Source organism: Electrophorus electricus, chromosome 15 (assembly GCF_013358815.1).
Source record: "Electrophorus electricus isolate fEleEle1 chromosome 15, fEleEle1.pri, whole genome shotgun sequence".
In the NCBI taxonomy this organism is placed as follows: Eukaryota; Metazoa; Chordata; class Actinopteri; order Gymnotiformes; family Gymnotidae; genus Electrophorus; species Electrophorus electricus.
Genome location: NC_049549.1, coordinates 3,901,607 through 3,915,062, shown reverse-complemented (window position 1 = coordinate 3,915,062; position 13,456 = coordinate 3,901,607). Strand labels below are relative to the sequence as shown.

Sequence of the window (13,456 nt, the reverse complement as noted above, 5' to 3'; positions counted from 1 at the left end):
TCTATATGTAAAGTTTCACTCATAAGGAATAAGGAATAAGATAAATCTGTCAAAACCTCATTTAGAATTTGCATTTTATCATGACCTTTGGACAGAGAAAAAGTGAACTTGATCAAATAAGGACTAACACTGGATAGCTAATGAGCTTGTCCATTCCTACAATATAATTCAAGGTTGTTTTTGATAATAGTGTAATGCTATTTATAAGACTTGCCATAGAGCCTATATAATTATCAATAAAACTATAAAACTGTTGCAGCTGGTACCTTCATTAATTTACCAGTGATAGAAAATAGCATTTAAGAATGATAATTACTGAAAAATGGAGCTGACATTCCTTTATAAGTCAAACATTGCATAAAAAGGAAGGTACTTTCCAGTGAAGTGCAGATTTTTGTTCTGAAGCGTAGGGCCTCAAGCCCTGCCAACAAAGTGGTGACAAACAGCTCTGATGAACTTGGGCATTTCGTACTTCCGAACAATGCAAGCATTCACCGATGACATTACCATGGCCCTTCATGTTCCCTGAGTTGGCCACCTGTCCGGACAGCATCCAGAGACGAATGATCTCCTTGGTGTTTATCAGCTCGATCATGCGAGAATTTTAATTAAAAGCATGCCTATGTTTATTTGCATGTATCTACTTTACAGACTTTGGAAGTAAAACCATTAAGAACTTTGCCCCGGCATAGGCAATGACAATTTATTAAGATTTTCTCACTTAAAATAAAAGGTGATTCTGCTGGCCCAATTACATTTTCCAAACATACGTTACATTTTAAAATAAACATTAAAAAATCTAATTGGTGTAAACAACAATAATGATACTACTACTTCTTCTACTACTACTACTATTGTTACTATTACAAAAAACAACATAATCATCAACAACAACAACAACAATAACAACAGCAACATGATTTATTATTTAGTTTTTGTTTTCTCTTTCAGGTTAAAGGCGTAAATGGGGCTCATAGTTTGAAAATCTCAAAGGACCAGCCGAATACAGGAGGTGATTCGTCCGTTTGCACCTCGCCTTTCAATGCAGGATCACCACACGTGAAATGTCACCAACCAAAGTCGGTATCTCCCAAAGCTGCCTGAGTCTTTTGTTATTATTTTATCCATGCATGCATGTCTTATCTTTAGACAGTGTTTGAGCTCTACCGTTACTTGCTCTGGTGCTGTAAGCTCCTACCATCATCCCCCATTCAGGAGCACTATCGGCACGCAGCGAAGCAGGTGATGTGATCTATCTGCAGACCTGCGTGGAGATGCTTTTTGTGCAGCCTGGCCAATGACCTCCTAACTGGATTATTTTGTGCAGTTACCATAGCCATGCATATGAAAACAATCCAGACAGAATTCGTCTGATCATCCGAAGGGCTATTTCTGATGCTGACTGGTTATACATAAGGTAGACATAATTATTTATTCATGTGTATCAATTGAATTAATTGTTAGAATAGACTTAGACTTCTAATCTGTCTATTTCTCGTTGCAGTATGCAAAAATAAATAAATACATAAAAAATGTTATGTATTTCCAGGTCACAGCAAAACTGGGCAGAACAGCTCCAACATAGAACAGTTCTGAGATGAAGCCTGGGCATAAACGTCACTGGAAGCTTTAACAGTGGTTTGTTGTAAGTCATTTGTCCAATCAAAATTCACAATGGCACAAGTGTCATGAAAAACCACCTGTACTTTGTTCAAAATTCATTTACCTATAAACAGACCATTTGCCTGTGAAGTGTTAGTGTCTACAACTTCTACTAGTTCCCACAATTCAAAAGGCATCCATGACTAATTTAAAACATTCTTTCCATACATGAGTTTAGGCTTATAGGTGGGCAGAATGTCACAAATAAAATCTTGTCCAGGGGAAATGACAAAAGAATGTCCTGCAGGTTGGCATTTTCAGTGGGGATTTTGGCTATATTTACTTACAGCTACTCTACATGCGTACAACTAAGGATGAAAATAGTTGCAAGCGAATGTTTAACTTCATCAATCTGTACAACTTAATCTATTTAGAAGATTCCAAATTATATTTACAAACTAGGTTGGGAATGATAAATTCTGAGATTAGACATATGATATACATGACTAAAATGACATGTTTTGTCAAAGGCTCCCAGTGGTGGAGCTAGCCTAATTCAGGGATTAACCTGCACAGATAATGGATACATTACAAGCAGTTGGTGTTGGCAATATAAAAAACTTATTCTTAGACAGTTGTTCTCTTTGCTTAGTTAACATTTAAGCATTTACATCATATGATGCAATGAAGCTGAGCTTCACGTGGGTTCATGGTAACACAGTGATCATGAAGACTTACAAAATGTGTTATTATAATGAAGCTATACAGATTCTATTGTAAATAACATAAATACAGCATTAAAGGTGCAGGATGTGCAGGTCAAATACAATCCACCCCTACTTTATATCATTTGAACTGTTTAAAACATAACATTGTTATAAGACCTAGTTAACCAATAACGGATGACCACTTTTCAAATTCAGTGACCAGAGATACCTTGTCCCCTTATTAAAGGTCTTGGCACAAATTTGCTGTAAAACAAGACCAAACTTGTCCACCTAACTGATACCAATTTCATTCACCGGCTTGGAGGCATTGGTTAATGCTGCCCTGCATTGTGACTTGGGTGTGCCTAAGGGTTTCCAGCTGTCCCAGAGAGAGAAGGACAGATGTGTGACCTGACCCTAAAGATTAAAAAGGAGTTGTAGGGTCTTTCTCAGATTGAAGATTTATGACCAGTATCATTAAAATTTGCCTAGGATAGATTTATACATTTACAGTTTGGGGCATGAATGTTGTGATTAGCGACACATTTCTGCATGTTATCACTTTCTCCCACAGCTGAACACAACTACCAGATCACTATAATGAAAGAATTTTCTGAAATTTTGCCATGTGGAAAGTCTATGGAAGGTTACATTTTTTTTAACGTACACGTAACCTGAAAATCAAGCATTTGCCAAAGAAAAATACTTCTTTTACATAGAAGTATTCCTCTTTGGACCATACTTGTAAAGTCATCAGGCTTATTTGTTTCACTATTTTAACAGGTCTACCACCTGGAAGAGTTCTCTCAAAGCACGGATCTGGCCCTGGGATATTTGCCTGTGTGATGTGTAGATTTTTTGCTTGTTTGTTGTTCTTTGTTTTTTTTTATTTTTTGGTTGCCAGTGGTGCTTTAACATGAAATGTGGGCATGTATAATGCTCATTGGTTTTTTGGAACATGATTATGAATTGTATTCCAATGTCCTCGTTTCTATTATGAAATGACCTTAAACTATGTTCAGATATGACTGAATGATGACAGAATGTTATTTTCTTGTCTAAAGTATGTTGTTGTTGTTGTTGTTGTTGTTGTTGTTGTTGTTGTTTTTAAATAAGACTACAAATAAAGAAGTCAAACACATTTGTGTCCTGTTAATTTGCTAGGCACGAGTAATTGATTTTAATATTGTGATTTTTTAAAACAATGTATGAAATCTGTATAACACGTATATATGCGTATATAACCTGTATAACACACATATATGCGTATATAACCTAACCTGTATAACACACATATATGCGTATTTTCATAAACATTGCGTAATCGTAATTCGAACCTTCGCTTTTTCAAAAAAAGAAAAAAGAAAAGTGCAGTGACGTCTAAATAGTTGGCCAGGACGTCCTGCAGGTGCAGCCTATAAACACCTGTAATGTGTCACGCTGCTACTAAACTGGCATCTAACAGAAGGAGCAATAAACGGTAAATACTGATGATTTTCTACGTTCCGGGTTTCTTATGTATTATACATATTCGTATACTATCCTACTTAAATAAGGAAGTAATAAATAATCTATTTATTTAATTCTGGGTTTTATTTGGGGGGGGGGGGGGGGGTAACAGAATTTGGGATAACAGAAAACTGGACGTTAATTCTAGCAGAGGACCGTTAATAAAACATGGGGAAGGAACTCTTTCAAGATAACTCTAACGGGCACCCTCCTTCGCAAGTAAATACGATTTCAAATTTAAAAAGAGACAAAAATTTAAAAATGAAAAGAAATGAATGCGCCTTGAAGTTTTTTTTAATAGCCCGTCCTTTCCGTAGTTGTCAGAGAATATTGTTGATCGATGCCCGTTTCCAGTACATGTGCGGAACTTCGTGAATGGCTCGCAATACAAAGACTCACTTTTCCACAGAGCCGTGAAGGTAGGTTTCTTCATAGTTATATTATCTCTATTTTTATATAACGCTATAGACATTCTTTTGTCGGTGGAGCTTTATATTGCACTTTGTAATAGGACTATCATTTCTAGCTTTCATGTGAAAATAAAACAAATTTTATTTGATCTTTTCATCTTTTCAAATGTACTGATGACATTTTTAATCGTTATTCTTAGTTGTCTGCAGTTAATTGCATAGTTTGAACTGCTAGTTTTGCTTATTTGTCTTTTCAGAGTCGGTCCTGTGAATCAAAAATTTGCAAGGGCTCCTTAATGGTTCCGAAAGCGTTAACGCGCTTCCCAAGCGACACCTCGCCTGCCGCGAACATTCTCACTCAGGCGATCAGCTTCATCAACCAGTACTACAGATCTTTCAAAAAGTAATGAAGAGCTGACGTTTATTTTACCAATGCATCGGTAAATATATGCCTGTAGTTCTTTGTTTAATAATAATAAACATAGGACTAACTCGTTTGTAATCTCTGAATACAGCTCCAAAAAAGAAGAGCATTTGGCTCGTGTTGATGAAGTTACCCGGGAGGTAGAAACTACAGGATCTTATCAGCTCACCACAGAAGAGCTCACGTTTGGGGCCAAGCAGGCATGGAGGAATGCACCAAGGTGCATTGGCCGGATTCAGTGGTCCAATTTACAGGTTTGTTTACCTCATGACTATGCTCACTACCAAACTGTCTGTAATTACTCATGAATACCCATATGAGATGTCCTCCTCCACAGTTGTTTGATGCACGCAAATGCAGGACCACCAAGGAAATGTTTGAGTACTTGTGTGCTCATATAAAATTTGCCACAGATGGTGGCAATATAAGGTACATTAAATAAATGGTATCTCTAATTCATAAAGATTTGTCTGGGGCTCATGAAATGTGAAATTTGGCTAATATATGTTGCTTTATTGTCCAGCTTCCTTATCCAATTACATTTACTTCAATCTGTATTTGCATGTGTAAATTTGTATTTGTAAATTTTGTATTTGCTTCAGATCAACCATTACCGTGTTCCCTCAAAGAACTGATGGCCAACACGATTTCCGTATTTGGAATAGTCAGCTCATAAGATACGCTGGCTATCAAATAGAGGATGGCACTGTGATAGGGGACCCTGTTAATGTGGAATTCACAGAGGTATCCACAAGTCACTGCTCTGCTAATTGCTTTGTTGATTAATTTTGTAACAGAAGGTGATTTCTTCCCGTGTATTTTTACCATTTAATATGAACAATGTGCTCGTTTTCACTGCTGGACTGTCACATCTCTGTATTCTCACAGATTTGTACCCAGCTTGGATGGACACCAAAATATGGCTCCTTTGATGTGCTGCCACTGATTTTGGAGGCCAATGGCGAGGATCCTGAACTGTTTGAAATCCCCCCTGAGCTGGTACTGGAGGTCCAAATGGAGCATCCTCGGTGAGTGACCTGCGTTTTGTAAAAACCTTCCAAAGTTTCACATTCTGTCACAGTACATTCTGTTTGGGGTTTTCATTGCAAGAGAAACTTCTGCTGAGAACTGTTCTTCAGTGGTTCCCCACTACTCAACCAAAACCAGGTGTGCAACCATGCTGTATTTCTGAATATCACATAAGAAAAAAGCATACATTTTTTTCTTCCTTACCTCATAAACATCCTTCAGAATGTGCTTCATGAACAGGACAGTACATGAGAAACAGTATCTCCATTCTCCAGGAGGTTTTGTGATTGACAAGTCCAAATGTGTTTACAGAATAAAATTACAGACGTTTTCTGTTAGTGAAACTTCAATTACAATTCATTCAATTGCAACTGAAGAGACTTTGATAAAGAAGCTTTAAATTAACCACCTTTTTATGCTTAAAGTGGTCGAGTGTCAAGGCCCATGGTTCTTAATAAGACCTGCCTCTTTGTCACATTATTTAATTCAGTAATAATATAATAAGGTGTGGCAACCCTTTATTTCAGTCATTGTACTTCCAAGCATTTCTGAGAAATATCACTAGCTATAACTGAACCAATGGGATCCTTGTGGTATCAAAGTTTATAAGTTGTTGTATTTGCCCTAGGTTGACCAATAACATACATTACAATAGATTTTGGAGAAATGCATTGACCTATGAGTATGAATGAACCTTTCCTTTTTAAATACACACATCTTTGATATTTGTGCTTCTTTACTAATTGATGTGTTCATTTTCACTTTTTTTTTTTGTCCAGTTATGAGTGGTTCAAAGAGCTGAACCTCAGATGGTACGCCCTGCCTGCAGTGGCCAACATGCTGCTGGAGATTGGTGGTCTTGAGTTCACAGCGTGCCCCTTCAATGGCTGGTATATGAGCACTGAGATCGGCGTGAGGGACTTCTGTGATCCCCAGCGCTACAACATTGTAGAGGTGACCTTATTACACTTTATTGTTATGGAGTGTGTAGTACAGCTCAAAGAAACATATGATACTACTCAATTATACTACCAAATATCATTTGGCACAGTACAGTGGGTTATGATAAATAATTTATGATCAATTTTTACTTCCTGTTCTCTTCTACAGCGAGTTGGTCGTTGTATGGGCTTGGAGACCCACAGGCTATCCTCACTGTGGAAGGACGAGGCTCTAGTTGCCATCAATATTGCTGTCATTCATAGCTTCCAGGTACAAGTTCCATGCATTTACAAGTCAGTGAACCAAACAAGGTCACTGTAACAATTGGACAGATGAGGATGAGGCAGGATATAAATACGTGGTGGTTTTATTGGGACCCGAGGGGACCCCTTGGTTGGGACCCAAGGGGTATAAGAAGCAAAGCAGGGAACAAAAACCAAAACCAGAACATGAAGCAGAGCATAGGCCAAGAAATATACAATACAATAGCAATCAACAATCAATACACAATGCAGATAAGCAAACATAGAAAAAAAAAAAATAAATATATATATATATATATATATATATATACACACACACACAGAACACTTACTAGAGACACATGGGGCAGTGGTAACAGAGTAGATATAGGTGGGAGGTATGGCTAAGGGCAGGGCAAAGGAGGGGCACCGAACAAAAACATCAGCAGCAACATCACACAAAGCACATGTCAGGGTAAATAAAGGAGCACGAGGACAGAGAAACAACAGGGGAAGGTAAACATGGGATCCAAGCAGATAGAAACAAAGACAAAGCAGTGCAAATTGCCAATGTGTTTGAACGCTGCCTTGTGTTGTGATGCAGAAAAACAAGGTGACCATCATTGACCACCACTCAGCCACTGAGTCTTTCATGCATCACATGGAGAATGAAGTGCGTCTGCGTGGGGGCTGCCCCGCTGACTGGATCTGGCTGGTGCCACCCATGTCTGGATCTCTTACCCCTGTGTTCCACCAAGAGATGATCAGCTACATCCTCTCCCCTTTCTTTTACTACCAGGTATCAGATGAAAGATTTATCCAGTAGAGCACCAAAGGACTAGAAAGTGCTCTTATTTTGCTGATTTATAACAGGACACATTAAGTGTTTTTTCCTTATCTTAGTTTGTTGTTGCTGTTGTTTACAGAGCGATGCTTGGTTAACACATGTGTGGAAAGATGAGACAAAAGGACTGAAAAAGCAAAAAAAAGGAATCACCTTCAATGCCTTGGCAAAGTAAGCCAGCATTGTAGTGCTCCACAGCTTACCGTTGTGCTAAATTCTTTTTCCCCTTGTGTGTAGCATTTCATGACTGTTCATGCTGAGCAAATGGAATTCTGCTTCTCCAGGGCTGTTGTTTTCTCCCAAACGCTCATGCAAAGAGCCTTGATGAAGAGAGTGCCTTGCACCATTCTCTACGCTACTGAAACAGGAAAATCACAGACCTTTGCCAAGAAGCTCAAATCAGTACTCAGCTGTGCCTTGAACCCCAGGGTAAGAAAACTGTTGCAAATGCCCTGATGCAATAATTTTGCAAATTAAATGGCATTTCATTTATGTTTCCCGATACAGTTACTCTGCATGGAGGACTACAATTTTGCTGAGCTTGAGAAAGAGCATCTGTTGCTGGTGGTAACAAGCACTTTTGGTAATGGAGACAGTCCAGGCAATGGAGAAGTATGCACTCACAAGCTCAGCACTAGTCACTTCCTGTTACAGAGCAGGGCAGGTATTTAAGTCATGTCAAGGCAAGTCAAGTTTATTTGCCATTTGCATAAACATACAGGACATTCATGCATTGAAACGCTTGTGGTGAGGCACAGGTATCTCCTCTGCAACAGTATTGACATTGATTTAATTATGGGTCCTAAGCAGGTTGGACATATGGAATATAGGTTATAATTTATTAGTCATAATTTTTATTTTCTTTGTCAGAGTTTCAAGAAGCAGCTCACGGGTATGAAAAGCCTCAGTACTAGCATCAGGTTAGTACAAAAAGATATCAAGCGAATAAAGCCTATTTTTAGAACAGGATGCGTGACTAATCACTTTCCACCACACAGGTACGGCGTCTTCGGCTTGGGCTCTCGCATGTACCCCCAATTCTGTGCCTTTTCCCGTACTGTGGATGCCAAGTTGGCAGAGTTGGGAGCCAAGTGTGTGACTTCCACAGGAGAAGGAGATGAGCTGAATGGTCAGGAGGAGGCTTTCTCTGCATGGGCCTGCACAGCATTCAAGGTTGGTGAGGCCCTGGTCACCTTTAACTGCAATGAAACCAGACCACATTCAGCAGCAATTGCATTTCTCTCTGTCTGAAAATATTCTCAATTTGCTCTTGTAGGATGTGTGTAAGGAGTTTGGCATTGATGGTAAGCTCTCAGGGCATCAGAGTCTAACTGAGAACTGGGATCCCCTGAGACACAGAATACAGTTTGACAGCAGTGTCTTTGAACACATCCCAGGTACCCCCAAAAACCTTGTCACATATAACAGCAGTATATCACAAATATTACATATCGCAGCAGTGACACAATATTAATGGAAACAATCAAGGTAAACTATGGAAAGAAATTTTGTGTCTTGTGTATTTTCACAGCTCTCTCAGCACTCCACTCTAAGGCTGTATTACCTTTGACACTGAAGTGGAGGAAGAACCTACACAGCTCTCAGTCGAGGTCTCAGTGCCTTCACTACTGCCAGATGCATTTTACTTTTGAAAAATGCCATACCAGTCTGAACTTTTTCTGCATTGCTTAACCCTGTTCCTCCATCCCTGCTTGCAGATGTTCTGCTATACTGGTTGAGCTGGAGACAGCTGGAGAGAAACAGGTTCTGAATTATGCTCCAGGGGATCATGTGGGTGTTTTCCCAGAGAACTCATCCGAGTTGGTGACTGGCATTCTGAAGCAAGTCACCAATGCCCCACCCACCAATCAGAGTCTCCGCCTTGAGAATCTCCCTGCCTCCAGCTTTGGTAAATGTCGATCTGCGTTTAATATCATTTAGGAGTTAATGGAAAATCCCATTATACCATCATGGATCTGTTGGGTATCCTGCAGGGGGTGTAGTATGGCAGACAGATGAGCGTATCCCAGCATGCACTCTGACTCAGGCTCTTACTTACCTCTTGGATATCAACACGCCACCTTCCCAAGGATTTCTGCGCAAGCTCTCGCAAATGACCAAGGAGCAAAATGACCAACAACGCTTGCTAGCACTTGCATTGGTAGGTTGAGTTCATAACTGGTGACTGTGATAAGCTCAGACAGATTTTCTGCTCTGTCTAAGATCAACAGAATGTGTAACTTATGAAAGTTCATGCATTGGTTTCTTTCTGCAGGACTTGAAGGCTTACTCAGACTGGAAGGCATTCCGCCGACCCAACTTCCTGGAGGTCCTGGAGGAATTCCCCTCCCTGGAACTCTCTGCAGCTTTTCTCCTCAGCCATCTTCCCCTGCTGAAGCCCCGCCTCTACTCCATCAGCTCCTCCCCTGACCTCCACCCTCATGAGCTCGACCTCACTGTGTCCGTGATCAACTACCGAACCCAGGGTAAAGAAGAAAACAAATGCGAAACTTGTCCATACACATAACATAAATACAACACAACTACTGCAATTGTATACAGTTTCATGCTAAACAATGCACTATTAAAAATAATATGCACAAAAGTGTTATGAGCTAACATTCAGACCACAAATGTGTAACATTGTTCTTTTACTTTAAACAGATGGAAAGGGTCCCCTGCATCATGGTGTCTGCAGCACTTGGCTCAACACCATGAAAGAAGGCCAATTTGTACCCTGCTTCATTCATAGGTTCTGCCCACAGGCTTGAATATTCTACATTAACCATGATTTTAACCTTTTACAACTCCAGGCTTATTATTTAGTTATTCATCATAAGGCATATTATTCAGTAAATGCTGTGAATTTAGTAACTACACTGAAGCTAATAAGAAACATACAAAAGTATGTAATTACAAGATGGAGGACTATACTGACTGGCTCTTATAATGTAAGGGGTTAACAGAAAGTTCTGTTGAAAGTCTCAGAAATATGAGAGCACCTTGTCTGATGTTTTATGAGGTATTTTGTGTTTTGTTACTGACTTTCTGCTGATGATTTCAGATCCAATGACTTCCACCTTCCATCAGATCCATGTTCTCCTATTCTCCTAATTGGAGCTGGAAGTGGCATTGCCCCCTTCCGGAGCTTCTGGCAACAGCGCTTCTATGACATGGAGAAGACAGGTACTCACACCTGCACACCTACACAGACAGGTACTCACACCTGCACACCTACACAGACAGGTACTGACACCTGCTCACCTACACAGACAGGTACTGACACCTGCACATCTACACAGACAGGTACTCACACCTGCACACCTACACAGACAGGTATTGACACCTGCTCACCTACACAGACAGGTACTGACACCTGCACACCTACACAGACAGGTACTCACACCTGCACACCTACACAGACAGGTACTGACACCTGCTCACCTACACAGACAGGTACTCACACCTGCACACCTACACAGACAGGTACTCACACCTGCACACCTACACAGACAGGTACTCACACCTGCACACCTACACAGACAGGTACTCACACCTGCACACCTACAGTACACAGGCAGTCTCCTGGTTACCCATTGTGCAATAAATTGATTTGCTGAGGATGTGTGAATTTTGCTCACAGGTTTGAATAAGGGTCCAATGATGCTGGTGTTTGGCTGCTGCAAAGCAGACATAGATCACCTGTATAAAGAAGAAACTTTTGAGATGAAAGAAAAAGGCATTCTGAAGAGCATCAGTGTAGCATACTCTTGCCAGCCTGGTCACCCCAAGGTACTGCTTCCTATTCCCCTCACCTCCAACAACTGACTGAATAATTTACATAATGAAATTCTTCATATAAAAATTGCATATTTGTTTTACATTCTTTATATTCTGTGGAGCAATTAAGTAAATAAATTAATATTGTAAAAGTGTTCAGGTCAAATGCTATAGCAATAACTTCAATAATTAGTATAGAAATTGGTGTAATTATGCAAGAACAGACATTATCACTAATAGAAATTATAAGTAAAACTATTCTCTGCTATGCCTTTTCCACATGTTGAAGCAGAATTACCCTTAACCATTGCTCTTTTGGGGCAGGTCTATGTTCAGCATGTTCTGAAGAAGCAGCTCAGTAAGGAGGTGATGCAGGTCCTCCATCAGAGCCGTGGACACCTGTATGTGTGTGGGGGAATGAATATGGCCCAGGATGTTGCTCACACCATACAGGAGATCCTGGCCAGACGGCTGGGCACAAGTCTCACCCAGGCTCAGGAATATCTGGAACAACTAAAGGTGTTCCAGATATCATCTTGTTTTCAAACTCCATATGCACTGTTATATATAGATATTCTCTCAAAGGTTGTATTAGAACATTAGAATCAGTTGCATATCTTATTAAGTCTTGCAGGTTTTAATGGTGTGTTTATTCATCACTATGCACATTTTATACTCTCTTCTTTAACAAAAATCTATTCCCATTTCTGTCTAAAACGCTGAGATGGGCAAGGCTGGGCTTGCCACAGGCCGTTTTGGAAGTTAGTTTTGACCCAGTTTTAGCATAAAACCATGCAACATAGTATTTTCCCCATTTTAAGAAGGTGCATGAAGGCAGTCCACTTTTATTTTCTCAGTGGACTCACTGATCAAGTCACTTTTTTTTAATCATTTTTTTGTAAACATGGCCCCACTAAAAATATATATCTCAATTACAAACTAAATACAACTGATTTATTTATTTTTGCAAGAAAAAAAAAGTTGTTTCAGAGTGAATCACCAGATGATTTCCACACTTTCTGAATCGGGCATCCACCCCATCATGGTTGTCATCATTGGAATGATAACTATGTTGATCTGGGTGATCACGAGACTGGAGAGAGTGCCATGCAGCACCTTACAACCTTATAACTGGTGTTCCTCAGGAGTCAGTTCATGCTCCATTTTTATTTTCTCAGTGGACTTACTGGACTCAGTGATCAACTCACATGGCTTTTCTTATCAATAAATTTGGAAAGCAGCCCAATACCCAACAAAACAGAACTAATCTACATACTTACAAAGCTATCACCAACAATAGGCCTTTAAATTACCACTGGCATCCATACTCATCATTCCTTACATACTACTAAAAGGTTTGGCGCTTTCCTGGACCAGCTAACCTCCTTGGAGTACATTTCATCTACCACCAGATTTTGTAACATTCGCAACATTGAAATAATCCTTCTAACTTCCGAACCTTTTGGAAACAAACTGCATTGTTCACACTAGTGTCAGTGGTTTTGTTTATGATTATTGTTTGTTATTACCATTCTGTCTGCACAAAGATCATGTAAATTTCAGTTGATGAGCAATAGCCTTCTTTAACATGGTATTTTGCTTAGATCATGTCAGTCCAAGGATGTTTGCATGTAGGTTAAATAACATGTTTTCCGTCTACAGGCTGAGAAGAGGTATCATGAGGACATCTTTGGAGGCCAGTGCCATAATGCTCTGCCACTTTGGAGTTCTGTAACTTTTCTTTCAAAGAATAAGTAAGGAGGTTTCCTGAGAAAAAGAAAAGACCCAGAGAACTTGCATGCTTATTATAACAAGGTTTTCTTTTAAACATGGGTTTCTGCTGCTTTTCTGTTTCTATAATATGTATGATTTAACATACTGTAATTTAAGGATTAAAAAATAGTTTTCTTTTGTTATTGTTTGAACAGTTTTTAATAGAATTATTTGTTTACTTCTTGTAATCTTGT

General features: G+C 39.5%; 2 protein-coding genes across 2 annotated transcripts; both read left to right on the top strand.

Moving 5' to 3' along the window:
- Positions 1–497: 497 nt before the first annotated feature.
- LOC118242572 (LYR motif-containing protein 9-like) lies at positions 498–1,421 on the top strand. The gene is made up of 3 exons (XM_035534351.1): positions 498–575; positions 1,150–1,247; positions 1,328–1,421. The coding sequence occupies exons 1-3, from the start codon at positions 498–500 to the stop codon at positions 1,419–1,421; spliced, it is 270 nt and encodes an 89-aa protein (XP_035390244.1).
- Positions 1,422–3,986: 2,565 nt separating this feature from the next.
- nos2b (nitric oxide synthase 2b, inducible) lies at positions 3,987–13,247 on the top strand. The gene is made up of 25 exons (XM_035534350.1): positions 3,987–4,044; positions 4,134–4,237; positions 4,486–4,631; positions 4,744–4,906; positions 4,990–5,081; positions 5,255–5,396; positions 5,541–5,680; positions 6,461–6,635; positions 6,792–6,893; positions 7,470–7,664; positions 7,792–7,880; positions 7,994–8,138; positions 8,217–8,321; positions 8,580–8,629; positions 8,708–8,882; positions 8,986–9,106; positions 9,241–9,319; positions 9,428–9,618; positions 9,704–9,870; positions 9,985–10,195; positions 10,374–10,461; positions 10,774–10,895; positions 11,353–11,501; positions 11,814–12,008; positions 13,152–13,247. The coding sequence occupies exons 1-25, from the start codon at positions 3,987–3,989 to the stop codon at positions 13,245–13,247; spliced, it is 3,300 nt and encodes a 1,099-aa protein (XP_035390243.1).
- The last annotated feature ends 209 nt before the right edge of the window (positions 13,248–13,456 follow it).